The sequence below is a fragment of the Leopardus geoffroyi genome, chromosome C1 (genome assembly GCF_018350155.1).
Source record: "Leopardus geoffroyi isolate Oge1 chromosome C1, O.geoffroyi_Oge1_pat1.0, whole genome shotgun sequence".
In the NCBI taxonomy this organism is placed as follows: Eukaryota; Metazoa; Chordata; class Mammalia; order Carnivora; family Felidae; genus Leopardus; species Leopardus geoffroyi.
In genome coordinates this window covers 178773368-178789686 of record NC_059328.1, presented here as the reverse complement: position 1 = coordinate 178789686, position 16319 = coordinate 178773368, and the positions used below count along the sequence as shown (strand labels likewise).

General features: G+C 39.1%; 1 protein-coding gene across 3 annotated transcripts; it reads right to left on the bottom strand.

Annotated features, from left to right (window-relative positions):
• Window positions 1-545: 545 nt before the first annotated feature.
• Window positions 546-9289, bottom strand: NABP1 (nucleic acid binding protein 1). 3 transcript variants are annotated; one of them, XM_045480566.1, is made up of 6 exons: window positions 9177-9289; window positions 8110-8248; window positions 5437-5508; window positions 3682-3757; window positions 3159-3225; window positions 546-1919 (listed from the first exon to the last, which is right to left on the bottom strand). In XM_045480566.1, exons 3-6 carry the CDS (start codon window positions 5496-5498, stop codon window positions 1750-1752), a joined length of 375 nt encoding a protein of 124 aa, XP_045336522.1. In that variant the 5' UTR covers window positions 5499-5508; window positions 8110-8248; window positions 9177-9289; the 3' UTR covers window positions 546-1749. The 3 variants fall into 3 exon arrangements, with proteins under 3 accessions (XP_045336522.1, XP_045336521.1, XP_045336523.1); XM_045480565.1 differs by having other exon boundaries at window positions 8549-9196; XM_045480567.1 differs by lacking the exon at window positions 9177-9289 and adding an exon at window positions 9054-9156.
• Between the last annotated feature and the right edge of the window lie 7030 nt (window positions 9290-16319).

Here is a 16319-nt window from a genome sequence, read left to right as displayed (position 1 = left end):
ACTATATTCTCCCATAAACAGCTTACAGTATTATCGCTCCTACCGCTACTTAGATTTTAAAAAAGGTTTTTTTAGTATTTTAGTATTTTTTTTACTCCAAGCGTTTGTAATTTTGTGAACATCTTAAGAAAATATTAGTCACAAAGCCAAATTAGCTACAATCATTGAGTAGATGATTAAGGAAAAACTTCTAGCACACATAAACCCCAGTTACTGAAGTACTATGAACCATAAATAAGTTCCTTGAGATTAGTCATCATCCACCTCTAACACTCTCCACAGTGCCTAATATGCAGCGTGTAATGAAATCGTTAGATACACTGAATTAGGGTACATGAATATTCTGGCGCCAACTTTTATATTCGAAGGCTATGGAGTTCTTAATAAAACAGAGTCTACTTATTTTGTGACTTAGGTAGGGGAAAAAAGACAGTGACAAATACAGAGCTAAGCAGTCGCCAGGCTGAAGCAACCATTACAACTACGGTAAAATGTGCTGGCTCTCCACTGTAAATCATTCAAAGAGCAAAAATAAGGTAGGTCTGTTAACATTAATGCAAGTTTTATTCAAGAGATAGTACTGAAGAACTGAATTCTAACAACAGAAAAATTTACCAGTCATCCACTCTACAGTAAAAAGTGGAACTGGGGACCACTTAAAACACATAAATAAATTCTACCTTTACATATCTGAATAAAGCTGTATTCACTTGAGAGAGAGAGAGCCATGTAACTTTTGCTGATAAGGCTTTGTGAATTGTGTTCAGAAACTCTGACAACACACACATACATACACTCTTCAAAGAAGGCAAATCCCTAGGATTTTCACTCCAGGATGAGTTTCTGTAAGTACTTAGGACTCTCTGACTTAAGACTGCATATTTCTACACGAATTCGATTTGAATTGCCTTCATTCTAATGTCTATCCGTCACAATTTTTAATAATTAAATCAACATTTATTATGACTTTATAACTCCCTCAAATTACACGTTAATATTTGACATGGTAGTTTCAAAAAATAAATATTCAAGGCCTCAAGTTTTAAATTTTCCTTCAGTGTAATGCGCAAAGTAGATAACAAATATTAATAGGGCTACCCTAAAATAAATGCAGCTTTCTTATAAAAATTACTTGTTATAATACAGTTCCCATTCTATTCTGTAATTCTGACAAAGAATATATTTTTTGGTAATAAAACAAGAGTTTAGAATGGTTCAGTCCTTGGAAAACCTTAATGGCAGTCACTCAGTGAAGACATCAATCATTCCTAGAGTCCCAACTCAAAAATTGCTATTAGCATTGACTGAGTTTTTGTGTTTTTTTTAGTGGTTATTGCTTCAGTTGGCAATACCTGAATTTAAGACAAAAGAACATCTCCCACTAAGCCTTATTTTAAATATTACAAAATGTATACAGAAGATAGACTCATAGAGGCTATAATGCTGATGTCTTAAGTAACTCACCCACGAAATGGGTGCAGGCTTTTTAGAGGATAACCATAGATCTTCTGGCTCTAAAAATAAATGCCCCTACTTTTCAGAGTGTTCCCATTCTTCAAATTCTTCAACAGGAGACTTGAGCAGCTTAACAGTTTTGCTATAAAAACAAACCACTCTTGTTACCAAACCAAAAACAGAAAAGGAAACCGATAAAGGACATAGTTTTCACAGTTAACGATAAATAAAAGTGCAGTAAGTGTTCAAGTAGGGCATGTAGTTTAAAAACTACATGTGAATATTTGGCATAGGTCATCTTTTAAAGGCTCTCCGAGGGTCCCTGCCATTACTTATTGTGGTCATGACTGTTTGATTATTAGCCGTTCCTTGTAGCTGTGGATTTGTAGGTCCCCGGCCATTGCTTCTACCAGCATATGAAAATTGGCATCCCCTTGATTCTGGGCCAGTTTGAACCCCATTTCCTAAAAGAGAATATAAAAGTTCATCATCATTTTCAGACACTGACCTAGATCTACAGAAGTACACCTATCTGAAGTCCTAACGCACACTATTAATGCTAACAAGTAGTATTAGAGAAAACAAAGGCCTTTATTGTTAAACTACTGGAAAAAACTCAATGTGGGCTCTAGGTTTTTCCAGATGTATGATTACTGTAAATACATTCACTTGATGCTGATCAGCAGGGAGACAGAAATAGATGATTGGGCAATAGAATGAAAAATTAGTAGAGTACAAAAGCAAAGGTAATGCACTGCCTACATTGTAAGGGAAAAAGAAAAAAAAACAAAGGGGAAAATGGTGTATGAACACTGGCATTAGGTTCAAACACGGTTAATAATACTTCAAAAGAACAGTGTAATTCTAACTTTGCAAAGAAAAGACAGCAAGGTTTCCCACAATGTGATGATCACCAGCTGTGCCAAAACACGCAGCCCCGGGTCAAATAAAACTTCAGCCACCCTAACAAACTCCAATCCCAAAGACTTTTCCTCAGTTATTTAAGAATAAAAACTTCAAAAGACCTTTAACACAGCTGTAAGCACCATTAACATGACATTTGAGAGTATTTGAGGTCTTTGTAAAGGCGATTCTTTTAAAGAGGCAGCTATCAGCATGTGAAAAATTAAGGTTGAGCTATTAGTCTAAAGAAAAAAGGCTTTTGCTGTGCCAAAATGACCAGTAATTCTGCATCTATTAAATAACCACTAGATCACAGAAATTTTGTTAAAAAAAAAAAAAAATCGATGGAAAAACACATTATGCATCACCAAAACAGATTTCTTGTTATTAGCCACTGTTTAAATATAGAATGTGCTCTGGAGGTGGGTGGGGGGATGGGTGGAATAGAGGGGATTAGGAGGACACTATCTTCATGAGCACTGAGCACACATGGAATTGCTGAATCACTACACTGTACACCTGAAACTAATGTAACACTGTATGTTAACTACACTGGAATTTAAATTACACAAATAAATGTATGTGTAGAAACATTTTTTAAAAATGTGCTCAATAAATTAGCTGCAGAAGGTATCTGCTATCTAGACAATCAGTTATTTAGGAATTCCCTGTTAACCAGCACTTCCCTTTTAGTGCCAGTCTACGCCTAAAGACAATTTTCTTCTAAACCTTTCACAGGATACAGTCTCTTAATTCTTAACATCTGATCACAAATACGAAAAAAAAAAAAAAAATCTTACCCACTGGTCCAAATGTACCTGTACCCATATTATTATTCATGGAATTATTCTTCTGTTCATTTTGTGCCTAAAAAATATGTTTTTAATTTAACCAGTTGAAAATCTATTAAAAAATTATTATAATAACATGTTGTATCCACTCTTTAATTGTTAAAGTTTTTTGGTTTTTGTTTTTTTTTTTTTAATAAATTTTTTTAAAGATCTACCCAAGTCCATTCAATGTTAACATTCAGGAATATTTCCCAATTCTTTCATAGCTTCTGTTACATCTTACTGTATTTTCCTGACATTACTCCCTACTCCTCAAAGTACTAAATGGCATATATATTTAATACACGATACTAAAGATACATATACAGACTCACAAAACATAGAGAATAAAAATACTTTAAGAAGATTTTTTTTTTCAACTGTCTTCATTATACCCTGGGTACGACAGGGTTGGACACCTAGTCACAGAATTAGAGTACCCAGTCGAAATTAGCCTAACTATAAAAATAGACTATACGTGTGAATTAATTACCCCTCTGCTCTGTTGTCCTCGATAATCTGGATTGGGTTCACTGAAATTTGGCACTTCTGAATAAACCATACAAAATCTGAAAGAAAATAAAGCACAAAGTTAAATGACTTCTAAAATAATCAACCTTTCTTCATAGAACATGCATAACTGATAGGAAAGAAGAATTTAGGTGTCAAATGAATTAACCAAAAAGCAACATGCTAACTACTTATACAACAAAAACTTCCAAAATGCTATTTTGTTCCATAAAACAAAGTAGTTGAAAATATTCAACTGCCTACATGTATAAAACATTCTATTTTTTATTTTAATTCTGTACTGCAAAAAATAAATCATGTCAAAGATCAAAGACACAGAAACACATCTTTGTGCTGTTTTTCCATATAGGCTGATGCCACTGAACCATGTTTAGGGTTCCAGAGTGGTTTTTCCAGCAGTGGTGATGGATTTGCACTGATCCATTCACACACTCTCATCCAGTCCCTCTTTTGACCAATCACTGTGAATCTGCAAAGATAATCATTCACGGTTAAGAGTGGAATGTGCAGGTATGAATAAAGACAAGTGGCTATAAAGACAAGTTTACCCCAATGCTTCTTGTAGGTCGACTATGGCATATATTAACATTACACATAAGCATTTACTTAGCTCCTCACCCCATAAATAAGAAGTTAAAATCAATTTTGGCAAATCCTAGACTGACCTTGTCAGTCACTAAGAACCGATTGACCTCCAGTGGTTCTTCACTTAAGTGACCTCTATTATTATAAATACTTCTGTACACATGAAGGTCAGGACAAGATCCTAAATCCGTTGATAATAACGATGCTAAGAGCTTTCAATAACATGTTGCTCTAATACTATTCTAAAAACAAACATAAGTGAATTCTAATTTTTCTCCTAGCAAAAGCAAAATGTTGTTTCTGATCTTTAAAAGCCAGCAACATTGCTTTATCTTTTCCAAACAAAGAATCTTATCCCTGTAGTGTGGAAGAGTATCTCCCCCACAACCCTTTTTTCAGTGCCACGTGTGGCTTCTCTTTAAAAATATCCTCCAATGTGATGGGCATTAAGTAGATATCTAAGCATTAACCAAACAGAATGGACTAATGATCTGGCTCATTGCTAACACAATACTTTATGAATACATCCCAAATGTCTAGGCTGATATGGAGGCTGAATTACCTTTACACCCCTAGAGAGGATGGTTCCTCCAAGTCAGGGTGGAGATTACGAGGGTAGTAGTGTATGGAAGCTCGCATTGTGGCTGCCTGTACGGTACCTAGACTGTGGATAAATACAGGACTTCAATTGTCATCGCTGTAAGTCCTTTTATCACGAGTACAATTCACCCATAAATGAAAAGAGATAAATTTATGGCCTGAAACCTAGCTTCTTACCTAGCTGCTTATTTGGCAATTCCCTAGAAGACAGAACTAATTTGAAATGGCACTGTGACACCTGAAAGCTGCACATTCCCAAAGCCTACAGAAATGGCCCCAGCGGAGCTCGTCTCAAGTGCAACTGGATTCTCTTTGCTGGGGAAAATGGACATTCTCAACCACAAGAAACAGAATAGATGGCTATTAAACTGGTACATACGTGTAAAGTGGTTTCTACAGTCTGCTGTTGAAGGCATTCAGTATACCAGTCAAGAAAAGCCAAGAGAAATTTATTACAGTTAATACCTACCAGTTACTCTGTAGATATTTTATGCAATGTATTCAATTATAGGAAATGCATTTTAATACTTACTCCCCAATTTTTTGAAGTTCTCCACCCCTTCCAGTATAAAGTGTCAAACACCCTTTCCACATGGAGGCATACCTACACAAAAAAGAAACATCAGTTCTATAGAAACACGTGTATGTCCTTCTACTTAAGTAAAACTTTATCCTTTGTTTTTTTTTTTTTTTTTTTGCATTAGGGTTAGGTGGAGATCAAACTCTGTGTTTATGGTAATAAATCAAATACAATTCATCTCATTTTGATTGTTACTTACAAAGGAATACAACGAAAAACAACTGCCAAATTCTGACATAATTGTCTTACCTATAACTACCCTTAGATAGTTGAAAGTCTTTTTTGCAAGGTAATAAGCATTGTTATACTCCAAAGATCACGTCTTTAGCCAATTAACAAAAGAACTTTCAACTGTAGAGATTTAAGCAGAAATTATTTTTCAATCACAGAATTTATAAAAATCAACACCAAGTGTTTACTTTTACACTCATTTACTTGGTCTACTCAGAAATTAATAGAATAGTTTTTCCTCTGCCTCCTTAAAACACATAGGGTAGATAAGCTACTGAAAATTTAGTAAAATTTAATCAAGGACCTTAAAAAAAAAAAAAACCCAATCTCTCACCTATCTGCCTTTCCAAATCTGCAATTTTTAGCATCAACTTAGCTGAACAGATCATTTATTCTGATCAACTTTGACTGCACACAGCATCATTAAATATTCCTACACACAAATCTAATAGAAATGTAAATTAAACATTATAAAATCAGTCCAAGGTTTGGTTTTCAGTTGTTCTCCACACAACTACAATGGTAACCTTATGACTTAGAAGGGTGAATTATAACTAAATGTTGTTTAAGTATAGTGACGGTTCCTCTTTTAATATAGGTTAATAAATACTTACTAGTTCCATACTATATATTCCTCTTTAGTAAGGACATATTTATTAAAGACTCCAGCACACTCACACTATACAAAAAGTGACTTTGAAGAGATAGTGCACTAATATTTCACCTTGGTAGCGTAAAAGTTAATGCATATTGAGAAAAAATTGGAAGTTACTACAAGTAAACATTTAACTGGCACTTGTGTTTTGGGAATGAGATCAACACTAGCAGGGTGTCCTGATAAACCTATGAATATTCAAATTACCATTATTTAGATGTATGCCTTTCTTGGAAAACTACTTTTCTTAGATACAACCTGAATTTAAGGGCCTTCTAATAAACAGGCCAGACTCCGCTGGATATGTTATTTTAGTAAGTAAAGTATAAATATTTCCGTTTTACAGAAGACGAAGTTAAAGAAGTGTATTAACCTCAAGGTCACACTGTAGTTAGGAAACAGTGGAGTTTCTTTAGTTTTGAATTTTCCTTTAAATTATATTCCTTGAAATTCCTGTATAAATACTATACAAATACTGAATTTAGTTTTTCCACAAATTTTTTGAGGGCCACATCTATGTGTTTTCCGTGACTACAAAATATGAAATATCTGAAATGGGATGCTGTTTACACTGTATAAGATACTTTTAATCACTGGATGAGAAATACTTTGGCAGCCAAAAAAACTTTAATTATGCTAATCCTCACCACACCCTCACAGGCAGGAATTCTTTTGTGTAAGCTACAGATATGGAAATTTAAAAGACACAATTAGTGTCCTAATGAGTCACTGTATGAGAATAAAATGTCTACGTTCTGACTCTCACTTCCTTCTTTGATGATACTCTGCCTCACTTCCTGAAGATGTTGTAAGGCCTGGAAGATATTATCAAAGGGCTCTAACCTCCTCCATTCAGGGTGATCCAACACTTCTCTGAGATTCTATTTACTTTGCCAACATCAATCTCCGCCCACTTTTCTTACAGTTGTGACAAATAAATTCTAATTCTACTGACCACAGAACTTCCCAAATCCATTTCAAAACCCTTTTCTGACCTTATACCTTCCTAATTTAAATACCTGGTAAATTTTTAAAGGCAGGATAACTGCCAATCAAAAAACAGACCAAAAAAAGGTGTGCTAAATTATTTTTAAAGGCCAATCAGCCAACTGAATCTTTTGGATGGAGGTAGCAGAGACCTCTTTCTGCCAAACATTTCCTGCATATCATTCTGGTTTTTGTACTATGCTGACCTTACGGCAATAGGCACAGGAAATTACTCTCCAGAAGGTGCCTTCCAGATATTGTCAACTTCCCCTCTTAATATTTACATCCGAGTACAAATTTGACACACCACAAAAACTGCTAAATTGTTCAACTACAATCTTATGTCCTCACTGTCTAAATAAAATATAGGCAGGATTTCAAAAGTCACTAAAAAGGGGGAAAGGTTGGAAAAGAGCTGACAACTGTATTCAATAATTTGTGGGGGGAGAAAAGTATTGACTATATTGATTTTATCAATCTACTAAAAATACTCAATAATCCCCGAAGAGTATTTAAAAATCTACTTAACCTGTAAACTGAGGGGGGTGAAACTGAACACTTTTACTGGCGAGGGTATTACATCCCAACGCTGTCCACTATCTAAAGTTAACATCCAAGGGGCTCAAAACTGCTTGGAGGCCCACAGAAAAGAATGGAACTCCAGAACTTGCCAAGATCCCCCATCAGGCAATGATTCGGCAGACTGCTATTTTGGAAGCATTCTCCCTCCTCCCCATTTTGTGCACACCTACCCTCTGGTCAACCGAATAATATCCCCTGGCTGTATGAGACCTCCGATTTCATCCCACACGGAAATAGTGATGCTGCCCGTTTTATCTGCTACTTTGCATGATCTCACTTCATGGCCGTCTTTGGTTTTGGTCACGCGTCCTGTGAAGATTTAAAAATCACAAGGGGGGAAGGGGTGTATTAGATGAGGACTTCCAGAAAGGATCTAACTCCTCCTCCGGGATCAAAACGCAGTGGAAAGGTGGGAAGAGGTCGAGCCCCGGGTTTTCGCTGCAGGTTGGATCCGAGCCCCGGCGGGGGCCACCAGGGCCACGTGGATGGGGGGAGGGGAGGGGGAACGGAGGAGAGGAGGAGGGGAGCCCCCGGCTAGCAGCGGCGGCGCCCTTCCCTCTTGCCCCAGAACGCAAGGGGGCGGAGGGGTGGGCTGCAGACCCCACTTACCTATCTCCAGGACAATAAAGACGACATTTAAGTTTTTCAGTCCGGGCTTAATATCTTTTATAAAAAGAGGTGGGTCGCTGACCCCATTCATATTGAGGCAGGTGCGGCTACGGCTGCGGAGACGCGTGTGGGCAGGGAGTGGGACAAAGCTTCCCACCCTCCCGGGCAAGGGCGAGGGCGCAGGGGAGACTCTGGGCGGGGGTGGCGAGACAACGGGCAGAAAGCGGTTAGTCAGGGATCACGGAAACCAGCCCAGACGGCACTGAGTCCAAAAAGAGGAAGGAAAAAACCGGGCTCACAAGTTTAAAAAGAAAAAAAAGATGAACTAGTCCACACGCAAACCCCGCTCCCAACGGGGCGACAGGAAGGCAAGCGTGCGAACCGCCTCCTTTGGGTAAAAAGGCAAAACAAAAAAAAAGGCAGCGAGGGGACGTCTCTGCCCTGAGTCCCCCTCACAGTCACAGCACACACAAACACACACACACACACACACACACACACACACCACACGCGGGCGCGCGCCCAGTCTGTTCCAGGCTTCGAGAAGAGACAGACTGTGACAGCGAACCCGGAGCGGAGACCTAGCAACCGCGCACTCAGCGTCCCAAACAGCGACTGCCGAACGCACCCGCGCGCAGGCTGGACCCCAACCCCGGCCGCCACGCCCCTTATGACGTCACGTAGCGTCGGCACGCCCGTCGCCCGGCCCTCCGGGCTTGTAGGAAGAGAAGCGAGGGGTCCGGAACCGTCCGGCGTCGTCCGCGCAGCCTCCCTCTTTCCTCCCCGGCTGTCAGCCTGGGCCCCGCCCTCTCAGCCTTCCAATAGGCTCTCGGCCTCGCCCCGCCCGTTCCTGCTTCCGCCGTCGCTGCGCCGCGTCCGCTTTGCCCTGCAATTTTCCCACTGCCGGTTTCTAGTGCTCGCTGTCCAACTTCAGGGTATTTTTGCTCTCGCTCAGAGTTCAGACGTCCGCCCCGGCCATTTAGTCCCGTGGTCACAAGGAGCAGTTGCTGTGTTAGGACCCAGTGGGTACGTTAAAAAAAAAAAAAGTGTGCATTTGAGTCCAGGTTTAGGCCAGGGTAACTAGTTGGGTGGAAGGAAAAAAAAAAACAAAATAGGCAGGGATGGGTCTTTAGCTACAATGCTGGAATTTTAGTACCAGAAGGGAACTGAAGATTAATTCGACCGCCTGTTTTTAAGCGTATGTAAACTGAGGTCCGGAAGGGTGAGATATTTTGTTGAAAGTCACCCAGCAACTTGTGAGCAAGCAAGACTTGAACACCAATCATCTGACCTGGTCTTGGCACCTTGGCACTGTAATAGTAGGCAGATAAGTAGTTAAATTCCTTTGCAAGTTTCTTATTTTTCCTTCCCCTTCCCCTCTTACATGTCACCCCTTTGTCACTTTACTTTATCTTCTCTATGCTTTTTTTTTTAATGGACTTATTTTTAGGGAAGTTTTAGATTCACAGCAAAATTTAAAGGAGAGTATAGAGATTTCACATATATCCCCTACTCCCATGCATGCTTGTCCTCTCCCATTTTCATGTTCCCCAGTGGAGTGGTACATTTGTGATAGTTGATGAACCTACATTAACACATCACTATCCCCCAAAGTTTATAGTTAACCTTAGGGCCCACTCTTGGTGTTTTATGTTTTATGGGTTTGGACAAATGTGTGATAACTTGTAGTCACCATGACAGCATCATACAGTGTAGTTTCACTGCCCTCAGAATCTGTGTGCCACTTACTCAACCCTCCCTCTCCCCCAGCAACCACTGATCTTTTTACTGTCTCCCCAGTCTTGGCTTTTCCAGAATGTCATATGGTTGGCAACATATAGTGTGCGACCCTTTCAGATTGGCTTCTTTCACTTAGTAACATGCATTTAAGTTTCCTCTGTGCCTTTTCATGTCCTATCAAGTTATGCATTTGTTTTTATACATCCAAAAAATCCTGTAACAGCAGTTAGAAACCCTGAGAAATTATAACCTGGAAAAAAAATGAATAAAGTTTTCTTTACCTCTTTGCCCCACATAGTGGAGAGGCATGTGCTTTAGAAACAAACCTGGGCTCCAACTCCTTAACTGTGTGACCTTTGGGAAAATTGATTAAGCTTTCTAGTCATAATTTAAAATCTGAAAGATGAAGCTGGCCTCAGGGAATTACGTAGGATCACATATAGTCTAACCAGTGCCTAGTAAATAGTAGATACTCAATACTATTTCCCCCACTTATTTTTTATTATTAAAGAAGAGAAGGGGCGCCTGAGTGGCCCAGTCAGTTAAACATCCCACTTTCGCACAGGTCATAATCTCACAGGTTTGTGAGTTCAAGTCTGCCTACAGAACTCTGTACAGACTGCAAGTCTCCCTGCAGAACTGGCTTCAGATCCTCAGTCTCCCTCTCTACCCCTCCGCAAGCACACACACATGCACTCATCTGCTATCTCAAAAATAAACATGAAAAAAATAATAAAATAAAGAAGAGAAGAACAAGAGTAGCTTAAACTGTGATTGCTTAATCCTTCCATCAATCCTATGTGGTGACTGCTAACTTTTATCCCCAATTTACAGATAATGAAACTCACCAGAGACCACATAGCTAGAGAATGGCCAGACTCAGTTTTGAATCTAAGCAATCTTGACTCCAGAGCCCTCCAGCTTAAAGGTAATTTTTAGACTTAAATTACAGCGGTAGAATTAAACATTTTAGTAGTACAATGCATCTGTAGGGCTTTAAAGAATCATCTCCTTAACTATTTGTGATGGTGACAGAAATGTTGAGAAGAGTCAGAATTTGCAGGGCAGAAGCCTTAATTTTTCCTTGATTCTTACTTAATATTTTTAGATCAACTCCCACTTCCCAAACATCTGCGAGGAAGTGGCATAGATATATTACAGCCCGAGAAGAGTTTCAGAATGATCAGATTAATAGGAGAAACAAGACATTCTTAAGGAAGCAGAAGCTCCCATCACATGGACAAATAAGGCCAGGAGAGCCAAAGACACGGGTGTAATGCTAGAAAGTGGTGTGAAATAATCTCATAGGTATGATTTCAACATCAAATAAAACAAATGATGAAACATGTAATGGCAGAACCACATCCATCCTCAGGGCTCCCAAAGACTACCATCACTTCAGATCAGAAGCTCTGATTCCACCAAGATTAATCTAGCGGGACTTGATGCTTCATTTAGATTTTACTCAAAGGTATGTTCTTCAACACAGGCAAAAACGTTCTCACAGAAGTAATATTTAAATCAGACCTTTTTAAAAAAAAAAAAAAAAAAGGTGGACAAGATCTTTCAAAGATTAACAATAGATAGGAAACCAATTAAGAATGTTGGGCACCATGTAGCCGAGAGTTTGGACAAAGCAAATTAGCCACTCCTTGCAGCCTCAGTCATTTGTTCCCAGAAACGGGATTAAGTAGAGCTGCTCAGACTAATTTTATTGACACTGATAAAGAGGAACCAGTTAGGAAACCAAGCCCCACAAAAGCAGAAGCTGATGCTCCTCAGCCCAGCCCCGCCCTTACCCCACTGGAGAGAACTCAGCCCGAACATCTACTTCCTTCCCTGACTAACTCAGCTGTTCTCAGAAAGGAAGTGGCAACCAAGTGCTTTTTCATTCGCTAAAATTAAAGACATCTGAGAAACAAGATGGTGTGGTCAGTGCTGGAACTCTTCAATCCAGACCAGTTGGTTTCAACGAACCCCAATCACTCCTCAAGAGTGGTGGTTAACAAAAAGAGAAAGGGGCTGTCTAGAAAAACAGCAGTTGCCACGCAGATAATCTTTCCTAATGTACAATTCAATGAAATAAACAAAGATCCTTTGTCACTGAGGACGAGTCAGGTCATAATAATTATACCGCTGATTCTTTACTACTTTCACAAGATTACTTCGTGATTTTCCTTTTAAGACTATTGTTCCTCAGGCCCTCCTCATTTGCAGAGACCAAACATAAACTTATGAGATAGTGAGAGGCTAATGGCCAGAACCTCAAGACCACCATTCCGTGTAAAGAAGATATTGTTTAGTGAGATCAGTACAATACAGAAGGATATCCATCAGAATCCTGTACATAAGGTTCTGGTTATCTGGGTCCTCAGTGATAAAGGTTTTCCTGTAAATTTTGCCACCTCCCACACCCATGCTCACTAACGTGTTTTGCTTTCTGGGATCACAAAAATCATTTTCACTTTCGTTGCATTATGCATCCATTCAAAACTATTACAACATCAAAATAGCTGGCCAAGGAAAATAGCTGACCAGTAGTGTTTGAAATTAGACATCTTCTGTGGTGAAACTAACAAAAAATTAACAAGAACTACAGTGTTCTCATATTACAGAGGTGATCTACTTTGTAATATAATTGGCAAGATCAGCAAGAAATGGTGTTTTCTTACTCTTCTTAAAAAGATTTAACCAAAAGGCTCATAAGTAATGTTTAGTAATATTTTCAATATGTAATGCTAACACACTGAGCATTTGCTATAGGCCAGGAATTTTATACTTATAAGCACTTTATACTTATTAATATATTATTTAATAATTAATATACAAGAAGTTATTAATATATTAATATATTTAATAATACACAGGAAGTCATTTTATAGTAAGTTATGGAGCTACGATTTAAAACTGTTCCATGAAATAGCTTTATCTGTAAAGCAGGTTATCTGCCCTTAAAAGTGCATTTCTTTGGTTATCTAAGTGGGTAATTGGATTTTTTTTGAAGGCTTTGTAGTTCATAGTGATAAGTGAAATTACACATTACTTAATCCCTAATGTCTGATTGCAGTGGGGGCAGTGAAGTCCCCTTGTGAGGAATAACTTTGTAGTTCCTCTTGGGAAGAAATGCATCCCTAAGTAGGTTAATTCAACTGAGCTAGATTATCTTTTTAATGATAGCGTGAACAACTTTGGTTTCTGTGTTCTAAAAAGTTTCTTTCAAGTGCACCACACATCTAAATAACCGCCTGAATTTATTGTTTATGCAGCTGAGAAAACAAAATATTACTGGCAACTGAACTCAGAATTCATAAAAAAATCATTTCTTTATTGGGAGATTTGTCTAACTGGAGTATGTATCATAATCCTCAGACTTAAAGGAACATTGTAGGAAATGCTACAAATCACACATACAAAGAACATGAGAAGGTCTCTGTTGAATCAGAATTCTTTTTCATACTGTGTGTCTAGATGCCTCAAAAAGAGTCACTTGCATGCACTGAGAGATGATTAGGTAAGAAGGTAGAGCCCTCATGAATGGGATTGATGCCCTTATAAAAGAGACCCCAGCAAGTTCCTTCAGCCCTTATGCCATTGGGAGGATGCAGCAAAAAGACAGGCAGGCCCTTACCATACACCAAATCTGCCAGCGCCTCGGTCTTTGACTCCCCAGTCTGCAAAGCTGCGAGAAATAAATTTGTTTTTTAGAAACCACCCAGTCAATGGTATTCTGTTAAAGCAGCCCCCATAGACTAACACATATGTAAAAATAAATAAATCCGGGGTAATTTTCAAAATCAACTCTCCTGGTTTCAGAATCGCATTCCTTAACATACTCTAGTTGGCCTTACAAGGAGCATGTAACAGGTTCCCGTAACATCCTGCCTGAACGTGTTAGGGTAGAGGGCTTGATGACTCTTCATGGAATGTTTATTCTCTTGGTTTGCCGATAATAAAAATAAATACCTTTTCTTATTGCAGAACATTATACCATTTAATCTTTTTTCTTTTTTATTTATTTAAGTAATCTCTGCACCCAATGTGGGGCTTGAACTCACAACCCCAAGATCGAGAGCTGCATGCTCTTCTTATTTTAGAGCATTATATGGGGTGCCTGGGTGGCTCAGTCAGTTGAGCATCCAACTTCAGTACAGGTCATGATCTCACAATTCGTGGGCTCAAGCCCCACGTCGGGCTTTGGGCTGACAGCACGGAGCCTGCTTCAGATTCTCTGCCCCTCCCTCGCTCGCACTCTCAAAAATAAGTATTTTTTTTTAAAAAATCAACCTATAGAGCATTAAAAAGCTCATGCACATTCTCTCCTCTCACACGCATGCAAGCAGGCACGTATGTCAATAAGTAACCTGGAAGAAACAGCCAATGCTTCCATACACACCCCTAATTAAGAGTATTTTCCATGTGGACATGGAGTGTCTGGGTTGGAAGAATGCTTACATGTAGATAATGTACTCTAACCCCTTCTTTTTGTATATGAAAAAAATACAGGCCCAGAAATGTGAACAAGAGTACCACCACAGCCCCTAATGAATTACTGGATCTCAGTAATAATCATTATCATGACAAGGGGGACATCCAGTCCAAAACAATTAAATCAGGATCCCTAAAGGTGGGACTCAGGCATCACTGTATGCTAAACCACAGCAGGTAAAAAGGGACTTTTTTCCAAAATATTTTCCTTATTTTCCACATACCTATTAATACTCTGGAACACTATTTCCTTTACTCTAGCTTGAGCAGTCCTGCACTGAGATAAATTTCCAGAAATGAAATTACTGAATGTATAGTGAAGACTCCTGACATGTATTGTCAATTGACATTTTAGGAATTTTGAAGAGATTTACACCCCCATTTGCCCTTTGTATATTCATCAAACATAGTTTATTAACTTATTCAACAAACCTTTATTGAACAACTGCTATGTGCCAGCACTGGGACTGCATCAGTTAAAAAAAAAATTAATACAAAAATCTCTGACTTCATGGAGCTTACATTCTAATGGGAGTAGACAGAAACAATAGACTAAATCAAGTTATATAGTATGTTAGAGGGTGATGAATGCTAAGTTGGAAAATGAAGCAAGGGAGGGAATTGAGCAGGAATGACTGGGGAGAGTGGGCAGGAAAGGTGACGTTTGAGTAAAGATAAAAAGAAGAGGAAGCCATCGAAAAGGCTCAGGCTGCCTGGCTTTTTCCAGGAACAGTAAGCAGGTTGCTGTGACTGAAGCAGAGTGAGCAAGGAGAATGTGTAAAAGATGAGGATGGGAAGGGGACATATCATATAGGAGGACTTGGACTTTGACCCTGAGACAGGAATCTGTTGGAATGTTTTGAGCAATGACCCACATGCTAATCAGACTTAACAGGATCACTCTGACTATAGAGAAATAAAAGGAGCAAGGGTGGAAGCAGGAAAGACAGTTAAAAGATTATTGTATAAATCCATTTGAGATATGTTGTGGTTTGCACCCAGGATGGAAACAGTGACCTTGGTAAGATGTGATAAGAATTTAGGTCTATTTTGAAGATAGAGCCAACAGGCTTACTCTCTGGTTGTAAGCGGAGTTTGAGAAAATGAGATGCATCAAATATGACTTCCAGACTTTTGGTCTGAGCAAGTGGAAAGAAAGCCGTCACTCACCGAAAAGGGGAAGACTACCAAGTGGAACAGTTGGGGGGATGTGGAAGGATCCAGAGGGCCACGTTAGACATGAAAAACTGTGACAAGGAAGAACACCGCAAGGAGAGCGGTGTCCCGGATGCCAGGTGAACCGAATGTTTCCATGAAGAGGTGGTGATTGTTGTGTCAAATGCAGCTGATAGATGAGGTGAGCTAAAACAGGGTTGATCAGCAAAAAGGAAAGTCATGGCTGACCTTGACAAGAGCAGTTACGCTGGAGCTGGTGAAAGCTTGAATGGATCCAGTCGAGAGAGAATGAAAGTCAAGGAATTGGAAATGGTAAAACAAGGATGCCTAGCTCTTTTGAGGGGGATTACTGCAGAGCAGAGGAGAGAAA